This window comes from Miniopterus natalensis, chromosome 14, assembly GCF_054644295.1.
Source record: "Miniopterus natalensis isolate mMinNat1 chromosome 14, mMinNat1.hap1, whole genome shotgun sequence".
Taxonomy (NCBI): domain Eukaryota; kingdom Metazoa; phylum Chordata; class Mammalia; order Chiroptera; family Miniopteridae; genus Miniopterus; species Miniopterus natalensis.
In genome coordinates, this window is record NC_142094.1 from 40,743,851 (window position 1) to 40,767,536 (window position 23,686).

Here is a 23,686-nt window from a genome sequence, read left to right on the forward strand (position 1 = left end):
GGCTACTTTATTGAAAACCCCCAAAGATAGGTCAGCAATCGAAAGTTAAGAGCGGAGGGCGCGTCTGACACGAATTTGGCTCCCGGAGCATGCGCAGTCCTCACAAAAGGTGACGAGCAAAAATTGCGGAGCGTGATTGCGTAGGCGCTGAATCTGATTGGCTACTGCTCGAGCGCGAGGGGTCGTGCCTACTCGTCGCCAAGTAAACAGGGAAGGTAGGGGCGGGGCCAAAGAGGCACAGCGACCTGGTTGGCCAGGCGGGGGTTGGGGGTGTTGTGGATTGGTCCCGGCCGGGAGTTCAGCTGTGTGCTGCGCGCCGGGTCCCGGAGCCGGCGGCCTGAGGGATGGACGAGACGAGCCCACTAGTGTCCCCCGAGCGGGCTCAACCGCCCGACTACACCTTTCCGTCCGGCTCGGGCGCTCACTTTCCGCAGGTGCCGGGGGGCGCGATCCGAGTGGCGGCGGCGGCGGCCGGTCCGATCCCTTCTCCGCCGGGCTCGCCTGGCCATGACCGGGAGCGGCAGCCACTGCTGGATCGGGCCCGGGGTGCGGCGGCCCAGGGTCAAACCCAAACCGTGGCGGCTCAGGCCCAAGCCCTGGCCGCCCAGGCCGCGGTAGCTGCGCACGCCGCGCAGGCCCACCGGGAGCGGAACGAGTTTCCGGAGGACCCCGAGTTCGAGGCGGTGGTGCGACAGGCCGAGGTGGCCATCGAGCGCTGCATCTTCCCGGAGCGTATCTACCAAGGCTCCAGCGGAAGCTACTTCGTCAAGGACCCTCAGGGGGTGAGAGCGGGCTGGTGACCGCGGCCGCCGGCTGCGGGGTCGGTGGGCCTGTCCAGGGGAGTTTGGGGCTTCTCACAGCCAGAGAGAGAAGGGAGGCTGAAAGAAAGGCTGCAGAGGGGAGAAACTTTACAGTGCCGAGCCCCTTGGCAGGGTTTTGGAGTGCCACTGAGGACTGGAGATGGAGAAGCTCTGCGGAATGAAGAAATAAATCAGAACCTATTTGGTGGGGGAGGAGTGAGCGAAAAATGAAAAGAGGAAATTGACCAGATAAGGCGAGGGGCTCAGCGGTGTGGTGGGGCAATCTGCTTCTGGACAGAGAAGCGCCGGGAGTTGCAGCTTTCTAGTAGGTGCTGTAAAATCACAGAGACTGCTATTCGGCCATTACCCTACAGATTTACAGGTTTGAGGTTTGGGCCCGTTTTTCTCTCTTTTGGGACCAAACCAGCGTTGTCGCTGTTAATTGAGGAGGACGGGTAACCCATCAGGAACTCTTGAGGGTTCAATTCCAGCCTTCTGTGCTTGGGGATGTCTCCTGCCACGTTCCCAACTCTTATTGGCAGACGGTGGTGATAGAGTGGGTGGAATCACCAGTTTTCATCTGTCTTAGTTATTGCTCACTTCTTTTGGGAAGTGCAAAATTTTTTATGGTTCCTCAAGCTTAGAATGGAGTTTTAGGATCACAGGACTGTCAGCTGCCTTTTAAAATTTTTTAAATTTATCTTTATTGTTGAAAATATTACAGATGTTCTCTTTTTGTCAGCTGCCTTTTTACTTTTATTTCTCTCCCTGGACTATCATAGTTTGGTTTTCAGCTAAGGCAAAGTGTTTGCTGACCTTTATTTTGTCCCTTGAATTTGTATAAAGGGGGAAGGGGATGGGATGGGGCAAGGAGTGATCAGGACAGCTGAGAGATGGCCTTTATTTTTTTAACATGAGAAAAACAAATTTGACTTCCTAGGCTACGAGAGCCCCATAAACATATGAGATCCAAAGGCAGTCAGGCAATTTTTTTATGCCATCTCAGCTAAAGGATGTGGGCTAAGGCTTCAAAGGGGAGGAGGGCAATTCACGGGGAAGTTAAGAAGAGCAGGTGTTTGCTCATCAGATATTTTTCCTGATATATAGGTAAGTCAGATAAAAAAAAATTCTATCTGGTAGTAGCTCTTTTTCTGGGCCAGGCCTCCTATCTAAGTTTTTTTAGGCAGTTAAGGGAGAGGTGAAAGTTTTTCCTGAGTCAGCTAGGTCTTGATTGCCTTCAGCTCAAACAATCCACATGCAAAAGTGGCACATTTTGGGGTAGCATAAGCTGCTCCCCTTTAGTCCTACCTTTGAAACTTCCCCAAGAAGTCCAGCTCAAGAAGCTGAGTTGGTAGATTGCGCCATTGTATTGAACCATCTCTTAGACTTGAGAATTCGTCAGTTAAACAGTTGTCTCATTTCAGGAGCCCATACAAATAATAGGCCTCAAAGTGAGGCCTATTATTATACAGTAAGTTATTTAATAAGAGGCAGTTTTATGGAAACAAAAGAAAAACAAAGGTTAATGATTGGAATAGACTATAATCTAATTTTCTGAGTTCTGAAGGCAGCCAGCTGAGATTTCTAGATGTCCAGCTTGAAGCAGCTAGAGTGAGGGCAGGCAGTGGCAATCTGATAGATTTTCCTGGTTTGCAGTTTGAATGTCTGGTCATCTTTCAGAGTGACCTACCTTTATTCTTTTGAGAACTGCAGAGGTGTCATTGGAATATTAGTGGGTCAAAAAATATCAAGTCTTTGCCTAACTAGTTTAGCTCAGCAGTTGAGCATCGACCTGTGATCCAGGAGATCATGGTTTGATTCCTCGACTGGGTGTATGCCTATGTTGCAGGCTCGATCCCCTGAGGGGTGGGGGTGGGGGTGGGGAATGCAGAAGGCGGCAGATCAATGACTCTCGCTCATCATTGATGTTTCTCTCTCTCTCTCCCCCCCCTTTCTCTCTCTGAAATAAAAAAATATGTATTAAAAAAAAAATCAAGTCTTCTCTGCCAAAGTTCTCAGATGGGCCAGAATGGTTTATTGGAAAAATATGTCATTGTTATACTTATTAGAATGATGGGTGTTAAGGCTCTTTCAAAATTTCCCTGCATCTCTCCTATGTGATCTCTTTAAATGGGTGATGTGCTATTTTGATAGGAGTGATGAGTGGCCAGGATGGGCTGTGACTCGTAGCTCTTGGTTAGGTTCATTGAATGATCTAGTTATTCTCCCAGATGTTGTCATCCCTGAATTATCATCAAGAACCAGAGAGCAAATCTGCCATCAACTCAATTAACATACACTAAGTTGGGGAAAGCTTTGAGAGTAATAGGAATTTCCAAGTCCCTCAAATAAGGGAACAGTGAGTTAAATGGAAAGGTCAAAGGGGAACCATCACTTCTAGAAGAAAAGAGAGCTGGGACTTCTGAGATTTAAATGTTAGCAATATGCTTTCATCTTTTTTTTTGAGGAACCAGAATGACACCTAAGATATGAGTGGTTTTTATTTTAGCTTGTTGACTATCTTTGCTAGGTACAGGAGCAGGAGGGAAGGTTTTGTTTTTCTGTCATAACACTGTTACAGCTCTGTTGGAAGTGCCTCAGATCAGCTGAGAAGTGATCAGGTGTTCTGACGGGTGGGCGTAATATGATCTCTCAATTCTACCTGGCAGATAAAGGACTACTACCTCTCAGTATATAGGCCACAGAGAATGACAGACTATGAGTATGTTTCTTGGTGATTTGTGGGATCCCAGTTTTTATAATTCTCTGGCCACTGTCCTTTCTTAGAGGGGATGTTGAAACACATATGCCCTGACAAAACTTAATAATGTAACCACCCTGCTCCCACTGAGGAGAATGTGGTTTAGAGCAGAGGACCACTTCCTAAATCCTGTGATGTGTCAGTGAGGCCCAAAGGCTCACTATAGTTGGTCTAGTCACCTTTGGCGCTGCTCCAAATGTGCTTATTTTACTTGACAAATACTTAGATAGCACTTCTTATATGCCAGGTACTGTCTTAAATGCTTTACAATTAATAACTCACTGAATTCTAATAACACCTTCAGAGGTAGGTACTGTTATTATCCCCACAGATGACGATTCCAAGGCACACAGTATAAGTAATTGTCCCAGGTTGCACAGCTAGTAAGTGGGATGCAGGATACAGACCCATGAGAACTGGCTCTAGAGTTCATACTGCTAAACTCTGTTGCCTCAGTTAGTCATTCATCTGAATTCCTGATTTATCTTTTCAGCTACTACTTTGGTTAGGATTAAATTTGTGTGTGACAGAAAATGTAAAATAATAATGACTGGAATAAAAGTATATGTAATTCTCATAAAAGAAGTCTAGCTCGGCCGGCGTGGATCAGCAGTTGAGCACTGACCTATGATCCAGGAGATCGAGGTTCAATTCCAGGTCAGGGCACATGCCTGGTTGTGAGCTCAATCCACAATAGAGGTAGTGCAGGAGGCAGCCAATCAGTGACTCTCTCATCATTGATGTTTCTTTCTCTCTCCCTCTCCCTCTCTCTAAAATCAATAAAGATATATATGTATTTTAAAAGGCTATATAGGACACTCAGGGCTGGCATGGCATTTAACTTTATCAGGGAGGCAAACTTCTTCCATCCAGATGATCAGCCATCCTTAGCATGTGGCTTCCACTTCACGATACAGGATGGCTAGTCAAACTGCAGACATCTTATCTGCTTTTCAGCTGGTTGGAAGAAGAAAAGGGAGAGGGAACATATGCCCATTCCCTTTAAGGCATTTCCTAGAAGTTACCCCAGACTCTTATATCCATTTTCCTGAACTTAGCTGCAGCAGTGTCTGGGAACTACTCTTTCTTTTGCCCCTCTAAAAGTCAGGAGTCCTGTGCCCAAGGAAGAAAGAGGAACAGATTAGGGGAACTTTTGGAACTAAACAGTCCAAAAGTTTTTTGAAGATAACAGTCCTGACTTCGTTTCTCAATTTAGGGTGGTTTCTCCCTCAGGGCGTGCAAGTGGGGACATGGAACAGTAAGATGGAAAATGCTACATCAGAAGTAATGGTAGAGAGTACTCCTATTACCCTCCTCAGTTACATCCTTGCACTTCAATTCTCATACTCAAACACCTACAAAAGTATTTTTTGAGCATTTTCTGTTTTGTGAGGCCATCAATACTAGATGTTCATATTGCCAAGAATCATAGAATAGCATGTGATTCACTAATTTATTGAGAAGATCTAAATGGGATAGCACACCTGAAAGCCCCTGGCATGGTTCCTGCTTAATCAGAATGTTTTGTGTTTAAGTTATATGCCCATTCACTTCTGGATTAGGCTTTCTTGGATGCATTAGCATTGAGCAAGGCAAAAGTCATATGATTTTGAGAAGATGCTTTTGTGACCATTGAGAATAGTAATCCATTAGATAGATAATCCTAATTGCTTCACAATTTTACAGATACTGCTCACATGTTTTAGGAATTTGGCCTTATATCATAATTTTCAACCTTTTAAAAATACTTTATCCACCAAGAGTTCGTCATGAAATCAGTACAATACTTTTTCCATTTTTCAAATATAAAAGTATGTTGTACTATTGAATATGTATCTTCAAGAAACTCTGATGTCCTTACATTTGGTTGAGAACCACACTGATAGCCAAATAAAGAACCCAAATAGAATTAATTTTTTTTTAACTAAAATGTTAAGAGACAGTCAACTTTGATTATCAAATATAAATGTAGTTCTTGAGATTTTAAGTATTATCTACCATCTGTTACAGGCAGCTGTCCCAGGCCACAAGTTCTGATGGATGAGGCAGGTGGGTGGGGTCAAAGACATTGGTTAAGAAAGTAAATACAGGCTAAATCTCTCCACTATATTCTATTTGGATTCCATCTTCTTTCAGGGTCTCATATATTTGAAGTAACCCCTCTCTCTCTTTTGTAAGAGTTAATATGAAAATAAGGCTTCTCTATCTAAATAGCTAAGTAGGGGGGGGCTGTTCCCCCCAAACTCTAATATAGAATACAGCAGTTCTCAGAGTGTGACCTAAGAATCCCTAGGAGTTCATTTTGGGGTCCACAGGTCAAAACTATTTTCACAATAATTTTAAGACTTTGCCTTTTCCACTCTAATTTCCTTATAAGTGTACAGTGGAGATTTCCAGAGGCTACATGATGTGTGATATTAAACAGATTTAATATTAAGGAAGATGTGAGGATCCAGTTGTCTTTTATAAGCCACATATTAGAGAGATGTGCAAAACTATAAAACATTGCCAATCTCATCACCAAAAATTGTTGTGTTTTTTTAAAATGTTTTTATTAATTTCAGAGAGAGGAAGGGGGGGGGAGAGAGAGAGAGAGAGAGAGAGAAAGAGAAAGAAATATCAATGATGAGCGAGCCATTCGTTGGCTGCCTCATGCACGCCCCCTAGTGGGGATTGAGCCTGCAACCCGGACATGTGCCCTGACCTGGAACTGAACCATGATCTTCTGGTTTGTGGGTCAATGCTCAACCAACTGAGCGCGCCAGTTGGGCACTAAAAATTGTTTTTAAAAATATAGTTATTTTTTATAAGACATGTCACTTATACTAACATGTAGTGGGTTTATTTTTATTATTAAATGAATTCATAAATAGTTTTAACATTTCAGTTTTAACTTTTACTACAGCAAATACAGGTTTTACCCATATGAACAAAAGTTTTGGAGGATCCTTACTAAGTTTTAAGAGTTTAAAGGGATCTTGAGACCAAAAGTTTGAGAACCATCCACTTCATGTTTACCAAACTTTAAAAGAAAACTTGAACTCTTAGATTTTAGGTTCCTGGAGGAAAAAGCCTCTTTAGTATAGCATACTACCCTCTTCTTTGTGGCTGGTGGGTAGATAGAGGAAACCCTTTGGGTTCCATGTCCCAGTAATTGGTTGTGGATTCTGACACCAGCCACTTAATGTCCTCTTTCTTCCTTGTGCAGTTCTGTTTTTATCCCCAACTTTGTGGATTGCTGCTACTTAAGCTACCTGTGTCTCACCACCTTTGTTACAAGGGGATTAATAAGTGGGTGTTAAGGAAAGATATTTTTAAAAGATTGCTATCAAACTGAAGCTTTTTCCTAAATGTAATAAAGGAATTGAAAGTATATTATAGGAGAGGATGGTGAAAAAAATTAGGCAGTGATCATTTTCTCAACCAAATACTGCTGGGTGTCTTTCTAATTTAAGCGGTTTTCTGTGAATAAGGAGAATATTCTTAAATATTTCAGTAATATAGTTGATTATAGGAAAAGATCATTAGCTTTGGAGATTAGGCCAGGGTGGTTTTATGTATCTCTCTAGGAAACCTGCAAAGTGCTCACACAAACTAGGTACTAAGCAAATGTTAACAGAATTGAATTGGACTGAGGCCTATACTTAGTCCTGAAAGGTACTTATCTCCCCTTCTGTCTAAATGTCCTTCAGTTCCTCCATCCTTCTTACCCTACCATTGCCTCATTTGTCTAGTCTAGAAATTATTATTTAATGAACCCCTTGTTGTACTGAGATAACCATGATTGCTAATGCTTTTAGAGTTGATGAGATGCTTTCTGATTCTCCTTATGGGGGAGGGAAACTGAGAGTTTGAAAGGTTAGTCCATACATGATGCTTGGCTGCACTCTTGGCTTTCAAGTTCTGCTTTCTTTAGCTGGGAGTCCTTAAGCCTCAGCCCTGGCATTTTTTAGTCTTGCTAGCAGTAGGAATGTCTTGTTCTCCCTTTGGGGGACCAGCTCGCTGAACTCCACGTTGTGCTTCAGTTGAATTGACTGTTGGGCCGTGGGACATGCCTCACATTATCCTGTGGTTCACTGCCGAGGTTCCAGAGAGTTACAGTAGATTCATCAGTCATCCTCTGAGTGGCGAGCTATTGTGTGATTCAGAGCCCAGGAGTCCAGGGAGCAGAGATGGAGAGGAAGATTGCTAACTTAGGCCTCTTGCCAGCCACTTTGAATAAGAATGTTATTCTGGCTTATGATATGAATATATGCATTATACTTTTTCCAGTGGATAAGTTTATCTTTAAGAATAAATTGATTCTTTTGAAAGAAGGAAGAGAATTCTGTATTTTTTTAGCCCTCTCATATCCTTACAAAGCTTCTTGAAGGAACTGACCTCATGATTGACCAAATATTGTTGAAGACATGTGCCTAGCCAATTCCTAATATGAGTACTTTCTTAATGCAGGCAAATGGGTGTATGTTTTCTGCTGTGACCTGCCATTCAGGAAGTGATACCCACAGGAAAATGTCTTATGACCCAGACTAGCTCGAGTTAGTGGTGGGGTGAGGGGAGAGGGAGTCATATGATAAGAGGAGGCGTCACATGAATAGCATATTTACTTCTCTTTCTTTGAAATGCCCAATTTGGGGACTGCAGGGAATGAGAAAAATTAAAAAACAACCTCAGAGAGCTGACTGACCTGGGGAAGAAATCTTCGGGAGGGAGGACCATAGTTTCCAGGTTGCAGCAGCATCCCCTGTTTCCAGGACCTTTGAGGATTAAGTTACTGTCTTCTAGAGAAGATGGATTTAATCTTTGTGGCCTCTCCTGTCCTGGTCTCTTGCCTATCAGAATGACTGAAGAAAACCCCATTCTAACAAGGTGACAGATTCTTTTTTACCTCTGTGGTTTTTCTTTTCTCTTGCTTTCTTATTTTTTGTCATTTCTAAACTTTTTATTGTAAGATGTCATTACACCTAAAGGGTAGGATAGTAAGGCTGACAGAGAAAATCAACCATCGATGAAGAAATTTTCTTAACCTCATTTCATTATACTTTACTAATTTCATTTCAGTTGATAACTTTTTGAGTCTTTACATTGCTGCAGAGCAGGAGTGTGTATGTATGTACCTTGGAAGTTGGGGTTTGATGGTGTTACAATCTGTTGTACTACATATATCAGAATTGGCACCTTCTTTGGCCACAGCCCTTTGTTTCAGTGGGTCTCTTAGCTGCATACATGAGCTGGTGTCTTCCCCTTATAAGTTGGGAGGAAGCCAGTGTCTGACTGTAAACAGAGGTTGTCTGCCCATGCCCTCTCACTGCTTTCTATATTCCTGCTGACCTGGTCTGTGAGCAACTTTAATAATCTTACATTTAATGTCCTCTTTTTCTTTTGTCTGTGTAGAAGATCACTGCTGTTTTCAAACCCAAGAATGAAGAGCCATATGGGCACCTTAATCCTAAGTGGACCAAGTGGCTGCAGAAGCTGTGCTGTCCCTGCTGCTTTGGCCGTGATTGCCTTGTCCTCAACCAGGGCTATCTCTCAGAGGCAGGGGCCAGCCTCGTGGACCAAAAACTGGAACTCAACATTGTACCCCGTACCAAGGTCAGTGACCTGTCTCCAGGGGCCTTACTGCTTGGCCAGAGTTTTCTTGGGCCTAATCCCTGCTACATGTTAGTGAGACCATTAGGTCCAGTGAGGGTGCTTTATGCCCCGAGTTTAGGGTTCTCAGCCGTTTTTTGCAGGGGTGTGAGTGTGGGGAGCTAGATTTAAACTCATTATTTGATCATTTGATGAAAGTTATCCTGAGAAGGATACACATAAAATTTTTGCATACAATTTCAGGAAGTTTACCAACCCCCTGGTGCACATTTATGGGCTCCCTGCATCTTTGGATCCCAGATAATCTCAAGTTGGTTAAAACCTAGCAACTTTTGTGGCTTACTCTCTTAGATTTTCAAACCATTTCAGGATTTAGACACTGCCTAGAATCGACTAGCTGATGTTAGCTAAGCACTTATGAAAGGTCTGGCAGGGGGGACTAGAATGGGCTGAGGGTTAGAGTAAAGATCTGGCCTGAACCCCTATAGGGAACTGACATGGAATTCTCCTCCCTCATCTTTATGCTATGGAATTCTGGTACTTGTCTAAACATAACAAAATTGGTGTCCCAGGAGGCAAATCCACACTTAGAATGGATTTGCACACACATTGTATGTGGTATAGACTTTCTATGTGGTATAGACTTAGTTGAGGTTCTAATGAAGGGTTTGGATCATACCTCCTCAGCCCCCAAAATTGCTTAAATACAGAATTAATTGCGTACAATATCAGGAAATAGTAAATTTCCTGAGGCCAGGTTAAGAACCCCTGTACACATATTTGCAATTATTGTTTTGCATATAATTTCAGTAGATGGTTCATAGACCACTTGAAGTCCATTAACCCAGTAGGAACCATGCCTCTAGATTAAAAACCCCTGCTTGAAGTTTTCTTCACAGGTTTAGTTAGCTGACTCTGTGGGCAAAGAGACTGATCAGGAGACAGTCTGATCAGCTTCCCCTCAAACCTGTTTTTCTGCTTTCCCCGGATATTTTATTTCATTTTATTTTAGAGGGGGGAGAGGGAAGACAGAGAGAAACATCAATGTGAGAGAGATACATTTATCGATTGCCTCCCTTACACACCCCGACTAGAGATCGAACCTGCAACCTAGGTATGTGCCCTGACCAGGAATCAAACCTTGACCGTCTGGTGTATAGGACAATACTCCAACCAACTGAGCCACACTGGCCAGGGCTTCCCAGGGTATTTTAGAGAAAATGTGCTTGTTGTGGATATTTAATTGTGTGTGCTCCTTTGCCACCAAACTCCAAACAATAAACAACTAGCTTGTAAGTCTAGAAGTCGGGGACCATTTCTTGAAATACCCTTCTCCCAGTCTCAGCACCTCCCAAAGTACTATACTTATAGTAAGCATTCGGTAAAGACCAGCTGAATTGGTGAATAAAATCCAATGATGAGAAACAGTACCAGAAATCCCCCAACTTCAGGTGTCGGAGAGCCTGGCCTCGCACAGCCCATTCCTTCCCTTCAGGCTTCAGTCCTCTGTGTGTGCATATAGTTAAACAGCACACTCTGACCATTTTATATAATAATGCTCCTATGATCCCCTGCCTAACCTGAAATCCTTCTACTATAGGCCCCTCCTAAACTCTAGAAACTCTTTTAAATACTCCTTGTTCATTACTCTAATTTCCTTTCTTCACTAGGTAAATAGCAGAGGGCCCTCAGCCCTATGCCTGCTTGCTTGCCTATTTCTGGAGTGCGGTACCTCAGAAGCAGAGGGCTTAAGTTTGAATTCTGGCTTTGCAGCTGTTTAGTGGGTGACCCTTAGGAAAGTCACTTAAGAGCCTCTCCCACCCCCATGCTCAGTTTCATCACTATAAAAATAGGGATATAAATAGTTGCTACTTTATAGGGTGGCTGTTAAGATTACACAAGATAATCCATGTAAAACACATAGCCTAGTACCTGGCACAATGTAAACACTCCATACATCTTAGCCTGTGGTATTTTTATGACTATTCTAATCATTAATGTCACCCCCTCCCCCCAATCCCGTTCTTCTCCATCTCTGGTCTTCCTCTTTCCCTATTAGAGAACCTTAATGAGGCCTAAGGAAGTTTTGCATCAAAAAGTCAGCAACAACAAAAACACTTGTCTTCTCTGAGACTGAGATGAGACAGAACTTTGTAAGCTGAACAGACAGCTGCTGGAGAGAGTAAGAGGGAGCATCTCCACCCCCACCCCCACCTCCCCGTCCTGTGATAGGATTCTATCCAGTTGATCAAAGCATCTGTCACTAAGGAAATGGGGCTCATGTTGCAATGGACCCTCAAATAGTAAGGCTCTAATTCTCACTTGGTTGCTGTCTCTGCTCTCTGTTTCTGTAAGGTTTCATGTTATCATGGTTTCATTAGTTATAGGGAAAAGGGGGGCTGTTAAAAAGAGTGATTGAAAATAAATCTGATGTGGGAAAAAGTGGTTTATGGCCTGAGAGAGCCAGGGTTTTACCATGGAAACAGGTAAGATAGAATAGTCTTAGGAAAGCCCTTTTTCCTCTTTATTCCTGTGCCTGAGTTTCCTGATTTGTAAGGCAGAGAGTGCCATCCTACAATACCTTGCACATACATTTTAGGTACTCCTTTAACACTGGGTGATGTGTTAAAGGAGGGAGGGAGGGAAGTATTTTGCCCCTTTCTATCTCTATCTTTCATGGGCAAAATAATTAGTAATTTGTAATGAATTTTACAAGACATAGGAAAAGAATTTTCTTATAAATTTGATTTCACATATTTATATGCAAAAATCCACTTACTGTGGTCTCTGAAAGAAGCTTATAACTCATTCATTCACTTAATATTTTTGAGTACGTGCCAGGTACTATGTTAGATACTGGGAATGCTAATGTGAATAAAATGTTCTCTTCCTCCCTAATTTCATTAGTCTTAAGAGAGATGTTAGATATACATATAGATGATCACAAGACAATGTGATAAGTGTTACAGTAGGTGTACATATGGATTATGGATTATAGTGATATCATCACAATTTGACGATCAAGTATAATATTGATGGCCTGTTTAATTTTTTTTTTTTGAATAGGCAATGCATGCATCTAGTGCTAAAATCAGAAGGCACAAGATAGTAAACAGAGAAGAGTAATTCAGCTTCCCTCCCACCCCTGTCTTCCAGCCACTGAATTTACTTTCTCAGAGACAGCTGCTATTACTAGTTTCTTGTGTAATATTCCAGATATAGTCTGTATAAATATGAGTATAAATAACAATTCACTAAAAATTAAAACCAACTTTAATGTTTATTTTTTGAATGTGAATAATCACACATCGTACAAAATTCAAAAGGAAATAAAGGGCATAGAGTAAATTGCAATTTGTTTTTATTTGGAAAGAAAACAGGCATTGGGCCATCTTCTCCTACAGGAGGTAGCTGTATTAGTCATTGTAATTCATGCCAGCTGCTATAACAACTCCTGAATCACAGTGGTTTAATATAGGAGTTTATTTCTTGCTCACATCATAGGTGCATGCCAGTTAGGCAGCTGTCTTAGATCCCATGTCATTCCATGCAGTGACAAGTGTCCTCCTGTGATGTGGCTCTGCTATCTCACAGCTCTTCATTTCCAGCTGCAGAGATTGGGGAATGTGATACAGATCATTGGAGATTTTAGGGGCCAGACCTGGAAGTAGTGTACATACATCACTTTGTCAACATTCCATTGGCCCAAACTAGTCATATACTCTATCTTAGCTGCTAGGAATCCTGAGAAATGTATTCTTTCTGTGTGTCCTAGAAGAGGAACAGTATTGGTAAGTATTAAGCTATTCTCTGCCGTAGTGGGATAGTTCCTTAAACTTGACTCTAACCTAGGTATCTCTTCTCTTTCCACTATAGGTAGTACATCTGGCCAGTGAGACCTTCAACTATAGTGCCATTGACCGAGTGAAGTCCAGGGGCAAGCGGCTTGCACTAGAGAAAGTGCCAAAAGTTGGGCAGCGGTTTAACCGCATCGGGCTACCACCAAAGGTATAGACTACATTTATGTGATTTGAAGTAGGGTGCCTATAGACTCACATATGGACATGTGAACAGCCTGCCCTGAGGCTCCTGTCTTCCTCATTTCTATCAAGGGGCTAAGACTCTAATTTTCTCACTTTACTGCTCTTGACCATTTGAGTGGGCTTCTTGAACTTGGATGGGCAGTCATCGTCACAACCCTTTTCTCCTGTAATTGCAAGGAGATGAAGAAGCAAACATTGTGAAAATGTTTTCCTCCTCTGATATAAAATCCACAAGGCCTTAGTGGGTCCCTGGCTTACTCTTGGGATCTTTGAACTTGGGCTGTACCTCTTTCTTGGTTGCAGGTTGGTTCATTCCAGCTCTTTGTTGAAGGCTATAAAGATGCAGACTACTGGCTACGGCGTTTTGAAGCAGAACCTCTCCCTGAGAACACTAACCGGCAACTACTGCTGCAGTTTGAGCGGTTGGTGGTGCTGGATTACATTATTCGCAACACTGGTGAGCAGCTGTGATGGTCCTCTGCCCTGCGCCAGACTGGTGAGGCACAGGGGGAGGCCTGGAGCCACACCGGCCAGGGCCTTAATCATTCTTATAGCAGCAAGACCTATCACAGAACAGTTTTGTTAAAATCTCCAAAGTCTTCAAGAGATTTTAGAATATTTTATCCATAATTATAGTTGTTCTTAGTAGAGTGATTGGTCCACGTGTCTAAAATACCTAGTCCACCATGAAAATGAAAGTTGCTCCTGTTTCTTGTTGTTGTTTTATTTTTTGCTAACTTTATATTTCTGTTCACAGATCGTGGGAATGACAACTGGCTGATTAAATATGACTGTCCAATGGATAGTTCTAGCTCTCGGGTAAGAGGTTAATCTGTATCTTGAAGAAGAGGATGAGGTGCAGTATATGCATCCAGGAGAATTAGGGTAGTACATGTATTTAGAAGGGATAGGTTAATGTTTGGTAGCGTTTTCTACTATCTGGTTTTTTAAGGAATGTGCTATTAAATGATGTTAATGCAAATGGAATGAAGAAAAGTTCAAGTAAATTTGGGACATACTTTATGCCTTTCACATTGCTTAGTAGCATAGCAAAGTTCTAAGGAGTTAATGAACCTGTTTAATTTTGATTGGCCCAGCGATTTCTAAACTGTTTTGACCATGGAACACTTTTTTCACAACAGACCACAGTTCCAAAGAACATCAGCTTAGAGAAAGCTGCTTAGTTTTCTTTATTCTCTCATTCTTTCCCTGGTTCAACACATTTATCTATCCTGCATATTTAAAAATTCATGGGAAGGTTACCTGGAGAAGGAGAGAGTGAGGTGGTTTTGTATTCCTCGTAATGTTTTTTCTTCCAGCTTTATTAACAGTAGCAAGCATTGTGTAAGTTTCAGGTGTACAGTATGATGATTTGATACATTATATTGTGAAATGTTTACCACAATTAGGTTAGTTAACACATCCTCATAGTGTTTTCACTTCTTTAACAGTCATTCTCAAATTTTGTACATCAGAATTACCTGAAGAACTTATTAAAAATAGTACAGATTCTTTAAGCCTTTCCCCCATTATGGTGGGTGAAACTCAGGATTCTATACTTTGAATAAGGTATCCCAGGGGATTCTGGTACAGGTGTCCTGGACCCACATTCCCTGTTCCTGTGATGTGCCTGTGAGCCTGAAGCATGGAGCCAAGCAGATAGTCATGAGCGTGTCTGATGTGGGCTGTCACAGGTAGCCTGCCCCACTCTGCATTCAGCTCCTGTCCTTTTCCTTTTTATGAGTCGCTGAAGCAGGGAACAGACTTGTGTACGAGCGACCAGTTGTTATCTTTCATGGTTCTGTTATCTCACTGGAAAAATGTCATCGCCACTGAAGTGTCATTTGAGTCAAGGTCCACACAGAAGGACTTTGATCAACTGATACTGATTGTTTTTCTTTTTTTCATACCCTCAGGAATCTAATCGCCTTTCCCTAGGAGGAATGGCTTATAGTTATTTGTTATTGTCATTTCCCTTCTTACCAACGACTGTGGAAACTCTTGGGATAGTGTACCTTTTCTAAGATGAAAAAGGGACTCTGAGAACCCTAAACAAGCTAAGTTCAGGTAACAATGTGGAAACTAGCTCAGAGGTTGACTACGGATTGGTGCCTGAGGATGATAAGATGGGATGCTTTGCTACTACTTTACAGGGCCTGAGGCACGTGGGACCCTAAGTATTTAGTCTTTCCTTGCTCTTTAGGACACAGACTGGGTAATGGTAAAGGAGCCTGTTATCAAGGTGGCTGCCATTGACAATGGGTTGGCTTTCCCCCTGAAGCATCCTGACTCCTGGAGAGCATGTAAGTCTCAAGATCACTGTCTGGTCTGGCTCTTGCTAGGTCTGTTTTTCTGTCTGTGCAAGGTAGATAATAATACCTGTATCATAGGATTGTTCTAAGAATTAATGAAATAATGTGGTTTTTGCACTTTAGCACAATGGCTGGCACATGGCAGCAACTCCATAATGTAAGCTAATATAATTTTTACCTTATATTATTGCCATTAGAAGCATAGAGTTGAGTTTTCTCATCTCTGTTTTGCATTTTTCTCATTCTTTCTGAGGACTATCTTTTGTTCTTGTTGTTAATCCTCATCCAAGGATATTTTTTCCATTGATTTTTTTTTTTTTTTAATATATCTTTATTGATTTCAGAGAGAGGAAGGGAGAGGGAGAGAGAGAGATAGAAACATCAGTGATGAGTGAGTCACTGATTGGCTGCCTCCTGCATGCCCCTGACTGGGGATCGAGCCCCCAACACAGGCATGTGGCCTGACCAGAAATCGAACTGCGATCTCCTGGATCCTAGGTTGATGCTCAACCACTGAGCCATGCCCAGCTGGGCTCCATTGATTTTTTAGAGAGAGTGGAAGGGAGAAAGGGGGGGCGGGGGAGAGGGAGAGAGAAAGAGAAACGTTGATGTGAGAGAGACACATCGATGGGTTGCTTCCTACCTGCGTCCCAATGGGGGCCTGGGGTCAATTGAACCTGTAACCCAGGTTGTGCCCTTGACCGGGAATCAAACCCAGAACCCTTCAGTTCACTGGCCAATGCTCCAACTACTGAGCCAGAGCAGGACTACTTTTTTAAAAATTTATTCTATTTGTGTTTAAATATAAACTTTTGTCAAGTGTTCTGTCTTTCTTGTTGACACCTGGAAGCCAACTCCTGCCACATTATAATTGAGAAACTTTTAGAAAGAAAGATATACAAGTAGGGGATAACTAGCCCCTTTGTAGTGCTAGTTTGTCTTTTCAGGAGTATCTCAGTGTCTTAGGGGTAAGTCATTGATTCTAGATAGGCTTGTGTCTTGGAAGATCATGTAATATCTAGGAAAGAGCACAAGCTCTGGGATTAGGCAAACCTAGGTTTGAATGGTAGTTTCTCTACTTACTGTATAACTTTTAGGGTTCACAACTCTTGTAACTTTTCTGTTGTATGTCAAGGAAGAGGGTGGACATAGATGGGCAGGGATTTTTTTTCAATACCAGCTTTGCTTTTGACCTTTCCTTTTTTCAGATCCTTTTTACTGGGCCTGGTTGCCCCAGGCAAAAGTCCCATTCTCTCAGGAGATCAAAGATCTGATTCTTCCAAAGATATCGGACCCTAACTTCGTCAAGGACTTGGAGGAGGACCTATATGAACTCTTCAAGGTTAGCCCTGGAAATGTCAGCCTTATAACCATATAGAAGAAGGAATTCTTAAAGGTTTTTCTAATTGGTCCTACTACAAGCCAAGAGAACATGGCTAACACTCTTCTGACCTGTTAACCAGTGAAGAGCAAGATTCCCACATGTGGATAGCAGGATCTAGTTTGGATTTGTTTGGGGGGGAAAATTGGCAGTTGTGATGAATCACACGGGTGGGTATCGTGTGGTTCGTGGCTGCGGTGTATCTGTAGAGCTCTCATTTTCAAATGGAGCACTGGAGCCTGGAGCTCTTTAGAGTTAATAATGAGACTCAGGACAAGATGCTTACTTGTTCTCTCTTTCCCCAACTGTGAAACAGAGTTCCTGGGGTGGTAGCTAACTTCACTAAACACTACAAGCCTTGTGTAGGTTTTCTTTATTAGCAAGTTTCTAATTGGTAGGAAAATGGGTTCTTCTGAGGGATTCATGCAGGTTCCCTCTCCTTATGCCCTTTGCAGAAGGATCCTGGTTTCGACAGAGGCCAGTTCCATAAGCAGATTGCTGTCATGCGGGGACAGGTAAGTGCAGGACATCTTAGTGTAATCCCTGGAATCTCTCTGGAAGAATTATATGCTCTTGTTGAGTAAATGTATAAAGATTGTATTTTACACTCTTTTTAGTCTATGTCCTACATATTTGTGATTCTGCATTAACACATGAGAGGAAAGGTAGCCCTCCCCAGTCTCCCACCTCCTCCAGGGTATCTGGTTGGTGATGTGCTTATTATGTACTTACTTCTGTGCTAATTGCTGGATAGTTCGTAGGTAAATTTACCCAGTGACCCCTTGTGCTCCAGTTGCTCAAGGCAGACCATATGCCTTGGTGGTTAAGAGCTAGGCTCTGGAGTCAGACTGCTTTACCGTTTACATGCTCCATGGCTTTGGACAAGAGCCTGTGCTTCCTTGTTTATATAATGAGAGTAAGAATACTTTGCAGAGTTGGCTAGAGGATTACATGAGATAATACGTATCAAGTATTTAGTAAAAACAATGCCTGGCACATGATAAGCACTCAGATACTGGCTATGGTTATAATTTTTGTTGTTATAGTTATGTCATATTATTTCCTCTCTTTCCACTTGACCTTCAAAGAGAGCTAAGGAAACCCTGGGGCATTATTGATCTTCCAAAGCACAGTAAAGAATATGCTTGAAAAGTTGTTTAAAAACTCTGTAGGACACTGACATTCTACTTATCACATTGAAGTCTTCTTAAAGAGAGCTGGGATGGCCTAGCAGTTAAGGGCACAAACTGGTCAGAGTTCCTGCATTTAAATTCTGGGTCTGCCATTTACTAGTCTTGGACAAGTTACTAAATTTCTTCATTTGTAATATGGGATTAATAACAGCATCTATCTCATAGGGTTAGTATGAAAGAAATTATTTAAAACAGAGTAGTGCCTGGCATATTGAAATACTCAATATGTGTGTTAGCTATTTTGAACACCATAAAGTTCAGTGAGCATCCGGCTCTCCCCAGCATGTAGGTGGCTAGTATGTTAGTCACATCCGTACTTGCTTACCAATCACACATCAAGGCAAAACAAGCCTCTCTGCCCTACAGAAATCTGCCATATTGCAGGAAAACGAGGTTCCAGCCCTCTGCCTACTGAAGCCCTAATCACAGAGTGGGCTGTGCAAGGGCCCTGAACTGAAGGGGAGGAGTGACGAACCCCAAGAGATGGACTTGAGTGGTGGTGGTTACTCACCATAAATAAAGGCTTCTCACTAGCAGCTGGATAAAGAATTCAGGATCTGAGGTTTAAAGAGGTTATTTAAACCTCTTTAAATAACATTTTCAAATAATTCTTTACCATTATGTGCCTGCTATAAATTTCTCTTCAACTTTTTAATTTGAAAAATTTCAAACTTGAGTAAAGTTGAAAGAGTATGATCTTCTAGATTCACCAATTGTTACATTTAGTTAGCCACATTTGCTTTATCTCATATCTGTATATATTATCTATCTGAATAAAATCTATATATATCTATATTATTTATCTCTCTCTCTATATATAGATTTTTTTTGGCCAAATCTTTTGAAAGCTGTAAGTTACTGACATTTTATGCCAAATGCTTCATTCATGAAAGGTGCTTCTAACCCAAAGAACCAGCAGAAGCACAGGAAGACCCAGCCAGGACAGGTTTAAAATCCTCCATCTTAAATTGGGCGATCTTTTGCACAATTCACTCCAATTCCATTTTAAGCTCCTGATCTTGTGCTCAAGGCCCTTTGAAGCAGTGTAGGATGCTGATGAGTACCAAAACATATAAATAAAAAAGGAATTAATTACTGGTAGGATCTACTTCCGACTTCTGACCTCTGTTCCAGGGGAATCTCTGCCTCTTTATGGGCAGCATTTATAGGCCAAGGGTATTTGGCTTAAGGGCTGTGTGTCTGTGTGATTTGAGGGTGCAGCCTAACTTATCCTACCATGTGTCTGTGGCCTAGATGTGAAAATCTTCAACATTTAGTGGTTTAGAGAAGGCTATCCTACCAAAGAACATAAATGGTGGTGATTCTAATTTTGACAAGGGAGAGAAAATGTGTCCCCATGGGCACGTATCTTTATTTTTATTTATTGATTTTGAGAGAGAGAGAGGAAAGGAGGGCTCGGGGGGAGAGACCCCATGGGCACATATCTGAAAGATCTCTAAAATACAGACAAGAGTTGATAAGGAACTAAATGCAATGTGGATGCAATCCAGGATACAGAACTGGAAAAGCCAATTAAATCCAGAGTAAGTCTGGAGTTTGGTTCTAATGTTAATTTCCTAGTTTTGCTAAATATACCATGGTTATGTAAGATGTTAAAATTAGGAGAAACTGGATAAATCGTATACCGGAACTTTCTGTACTATCTTTGCAATTTTTCTGTTCATCTAAAATTATTCCAAAGTAAAAATTCTATTTAAATAAAAAGATGATGAAGAGACAGCATTAGAGAGAGAATCCAACTGAAATTTTGGCTTTTAAAAATACATATCTTTATAGGAAAATTAAAATAAGGATAAACAGTAATAAATAAAAATCGTCCGTAATCCCTTGACCCATATATAATCACCACCAACTTAGAGACTGTTTTTCTCTGCGGATAGGTAGATAGGAAGATAGGATTTTAGAAAATAAAGGTGAAGTCACATTATAATAGTGGTTCCTTATCTCCTTTCTTTTTTACTCTAATAATATTGTAATCAGCTTTCCATGCCAATAAAATATCCTTTCTAGTTGTTTGTTTCTTATCCCTTAAATTACTAACTGATCCCATACTCTTGGGCAATTATATCATTTTCACTTTATAAACAGTACTTCATTGTATTGGTTAAAACTAAGTGTTCTGTGCATGTCCACTGTTGTTTCCTTAGTCCTAAAAATGGAAGTGCTGAGTCAGAGGGCCTGTTCACATTAAGCCTTTATTGTCCACTGGCCTTTCTGAAAGACTGTCTCACCATACAGCCCGATAGCCACGTCTCTGAACCTCTCCCCAACTCAGAGTCACCATCTTCGGTATCTTTTTTTAAAAATGTTTTTTTTTAATTGACTTTTTTTCTTCTTTTTTTAGAGAGAGGAAGGTAGAAGGGGAGAATGAGAGAAAAACATCAGTTGGTTGCCTCCTGCACACACCCCAACCCGGGGATTGAACCCTGGGCATGTGCCCTGACTGGGAATCAAACCGGTGACCTTTCAGTGTACGGGACTACACTCACCCAACTGAGCCGCACTGACCAGGGCTCTTTTGTATCTTTTTTAACTGGACAGGCAAAATATAGGAGATATTTGTTGTAATTTTTATTTTTAAAATGACTAGAGAGGTTTCCATTTTCTATATATTTCCCACTTATATTCCTACTCTTATAAGTAGACTATTTGTACAATTTTCCATTAGCATGTTGTTTATTTTTTCATTGATTTATAGGAGCATTCTGTCTGCTAGTCTTCTTTCAGAGGCAGACCTAGTTGCCTAGGCCTTTCTTTAATTTATCTCATTTTTTCCACTGCAGATCCTAAATCTGACTCAGGCCTTGAAAGACAACAAGAGTCCCCTGCACCTGGTCCAGATGCCACCCGTGATTGTTGAGACGGCCCGTTCCCACCAGCGGTCTTCTAGCGAGTCCTACACACAGAGCTTTCAGAGTCGGAAGCCCTTCTTTTCGTGGTGGTAGCGCGAGAGGCAGAAAAGGGCGCATTGCCTGAGACTTGGGCTGGGAGGAAGCCTGGGGAGCGGGTTGCAGGAAAAGCCAGAGAAACCAACAGAGAGCAGTGCTCTTGAGAGCCCTCCCTCTCTGTTCACCAACCCCCTCAGGGCTTTCCTAAGCGCAGGGAGAAGCACAGAGGGACAGTGAGTGCTGGTGGGCTCTCCTGAGTGCTGAGGAAGGCTGCAGCTCCATGCAAGGAGTGCAGATGCCCGGGAAGGAGCATCTGCCTTCCAATATATCCTAAGGGCAGGCTGGGAAATTCCCTTTCCTCACTGACACCTTGCTCTGTTGCAATTCCTCATTATATTCTGCATCAGAAACAAACAAAACAAAAATTTAAATTATTAGCAAAACCCAGGCAGAATCCCAGATTCTTTCATATCAGAAACCTCGAATCCACACCTAGATTTGCATGGACCCAGACATTCAGGTGCCTCGAAGTTCCTCACTCCCATGGACCAAGGCAGCTGGATGACTTGTGGTGCTGGGGCAGACAGAAGCCACACCTTTCCTTTGAGATTTTGCCAAGTCTTCTCCTCCTACCAGTGCAGTAGACTGACCAAAAGCCTCCAAATGCAATTTGTATGGTGGGGGTACTTTTGCTCTAGACTTCCTAGCAATTTGGTATATGACCCTATAGATCAGCTCTGCTCTCTGCCCTCCTAGGGACCCAACCTCTCTAATGCAAGCCTGCAGCTTGCCTGTCACTCAGGAAAAGGCAAGAGGGAGGATATGGACTCCCCAGCATGGACAACTGATTTATGTAGCCTGAGTGTATGCTGGGATCAATAAGGGGTCTATGGGCAAACTTACCCCAGCCTTGCTTCCTGAGTCCTTGGCCCTAGCACAGGTGATAAACTTTTCCAGTCCTCTAATTTGTTCCTGTTATTTTAAATGTTCCTTTTCTCAACTCTTTGACTTAGTTCAGTTTGGGTTCTGGAGTGGGTCTCAGCTCATAAGAGGACAGGATACTATGTCTTTGGCCGCCTTTTTATGCTACCACTGCTGCTTGGTGGAGGTAACAGGACTTGAATTCAGCCTCCTAATTGGTAGCTGCCCTTTGGTCCCTGACTTCTTGTTTCATGCCAGTTTTTCCATGGATTCTTAAGAAAGGTGGGGCCCAAAGGAGAGAGGCCTTCAAACTGTTCCCCAGTGCCTGTCCAGCTCAGTGCGCTTCCTGCTTCCATGTCTCTTTTCCCTCAGCTATCCCCTTGCCAGGTGTCCAAGCCCATTCTACACCAAAGCAAAGAATGGCCTCACGAGAGAGTAAAGAGGGTGCCATCTGTGGCTCAGGAGCAGCCCTATGCTACTGGACACCACGTTTCTGGAACCCTGCGATTGGTCAATCAGCCTTGGAAAAAAAACTATCTTGAAGGTTTGATAAACAACCAAAGAAAGGGAGCGAGGACTATGGCTTGTGCCCTCTGTTTGCCCAGCTCCCGCAATCCAGGAGACAGAGTAGAGATGTACAGCCCTCTTGTCAGCTGGGCCAGGCTGCCCTTCCATTCCAGCCCCCAGGAGCCAGCTTATCTTGGGCTTCCATCCAGCTAAGGGGGAGAGCCTCTGGGAGCTGGATGTGCATGCCCTGAGGATGAAGGCACAGCTCCCCTGCTGGCCCCAGCCCTGACAATCCCAGTCAGCCAACCTGGAGACACTAGCCTTGGGGACCATGTTTGCAAGAATGTCTGCCCTCAGACCACAGGAGCAGCAGGGCTCCCAGAGGCTGGAAGGGGACCCAGGTGGTTTAGCTCTGCATATAGACATCTTTATACAAACATGTGGTAAAGCTCTCCACCTGGTCATCAAGAGAGCCTGAGGAGTCTAAAGAGGAACCTTATTGCTCCCTCAACCAAGCAGATCTGCACATAGCCCTCATCCAGACCAGCTCTGTGAGAAGGAAACTGGGCCAATGTAAGAGGGGGCTGGTCCCAGTCCTGGCAAGTGAAAAGAGTGGGAGGGGCATCCCTTTCTGGCCTGTCTCTGTTCTCTTTGAAGCCTGTACTCAGGTTGCCTTGAATGTGGACTTTGGGAGAACCAGGGGCCCAGAGTGCCAGGGCAGGCTTCTGGGTGGCACTCATGGAATGGCCCAGCCCTCTGCCAGCCATAGGCCCTGTCCCCTAGTGTCAGGGAGTAGAGGCTGGGCTGAGAGTCCTGCTGCCTCTTATTGTACTTCTAATGCACTGTAGAAATTGTATGTAATATATTTAAATCAATGCAAATGTATGAATAACAAGTCCAGTTCTGACCTTTGTTGTTTAGTGTTTTTTGCTGGAAGGAAGACAAGGTAGAATGTAATTTTAAGGACAGAGAACCCTGCGTTTCCATGAGTTGCTAAGACATGGCTCCTGAGTCAATTTTCCTCTCTTAGGGGAAATCCAGATCCTCATTTCCAAAGTCTTAGTGCTCTGAAAACCAAACATTTTCTCATAACTCGGTTTGACACCAAAACTGACCTGAACCTACATTGAACCTGTTTGTAACTGTCATGTAGCCCTTAGTGTGAATATTTGTTGCAGAAATATTAATGTTTTGTTATGAGATGTTCCCCTACTAGGGATTATACAATATTTGCATTGGCTACTTCTGAAAAGCTGAAAAAATTCTG

General features: G+C 42.6%; 1 protein-coding gene across 1 annotated transcript; it reads left to right on the plus strand.

Moving 5' to 3' along the window:
* Positions 1-344: 344 nt before the first annotated feature.
* PI4K2A (phosphatidylinositol 4-kinase type 2 alpha) lies at positions 345-23,331 on the plus strand. Its single transcript, XM_016219995.2, has 9 exons — positions 345-782; positions 8,956-9,156; positions 13,030-13,161; positions 13,500-13,653; positions 13,954-14,015; positions 15,400-15,499; positions 16,717-16,850; positions 17,345-17,404; positions 20,887-23,331. The coding sequence occupies exons 1-9, from the start codon at positions 345-347 to the stop codon at positions 21,046-21,048; spliced, it is 1,443 nt and encodes a 480-aa protein (XP_016075481.1). The 3' UTR covers positions 21,049-23,331.
* The last annotated feature ends 355 nt before the right edge of the window (positions 23,332-23,686 follow it).

Excerpts from the sequence above, each read along its gene's own strand:
- PI4K2A (XM_016219995.2), top strand. The coding sequence starts at position 345 with ATGGACGAGACGAGCCCACTAGTGTCCCCCGAGCGGGCTCAACCGCCC. Across the intron at positions 13,162-13,499 it reads GCATCGGGCTACCACCAAAG|GTTGGTTCATTCCAGCTCTT; the intron begins GTATAGACTACA and ends TCTTGGTTGCAG. Across the intron at positions 13,654-13,953 it reads TTACATTATTCGCAACACTG|ATCGTGGGAATGACAACTGG; the intron begins GTGAGCAGCTGT and ends TTCTGTTCACAG.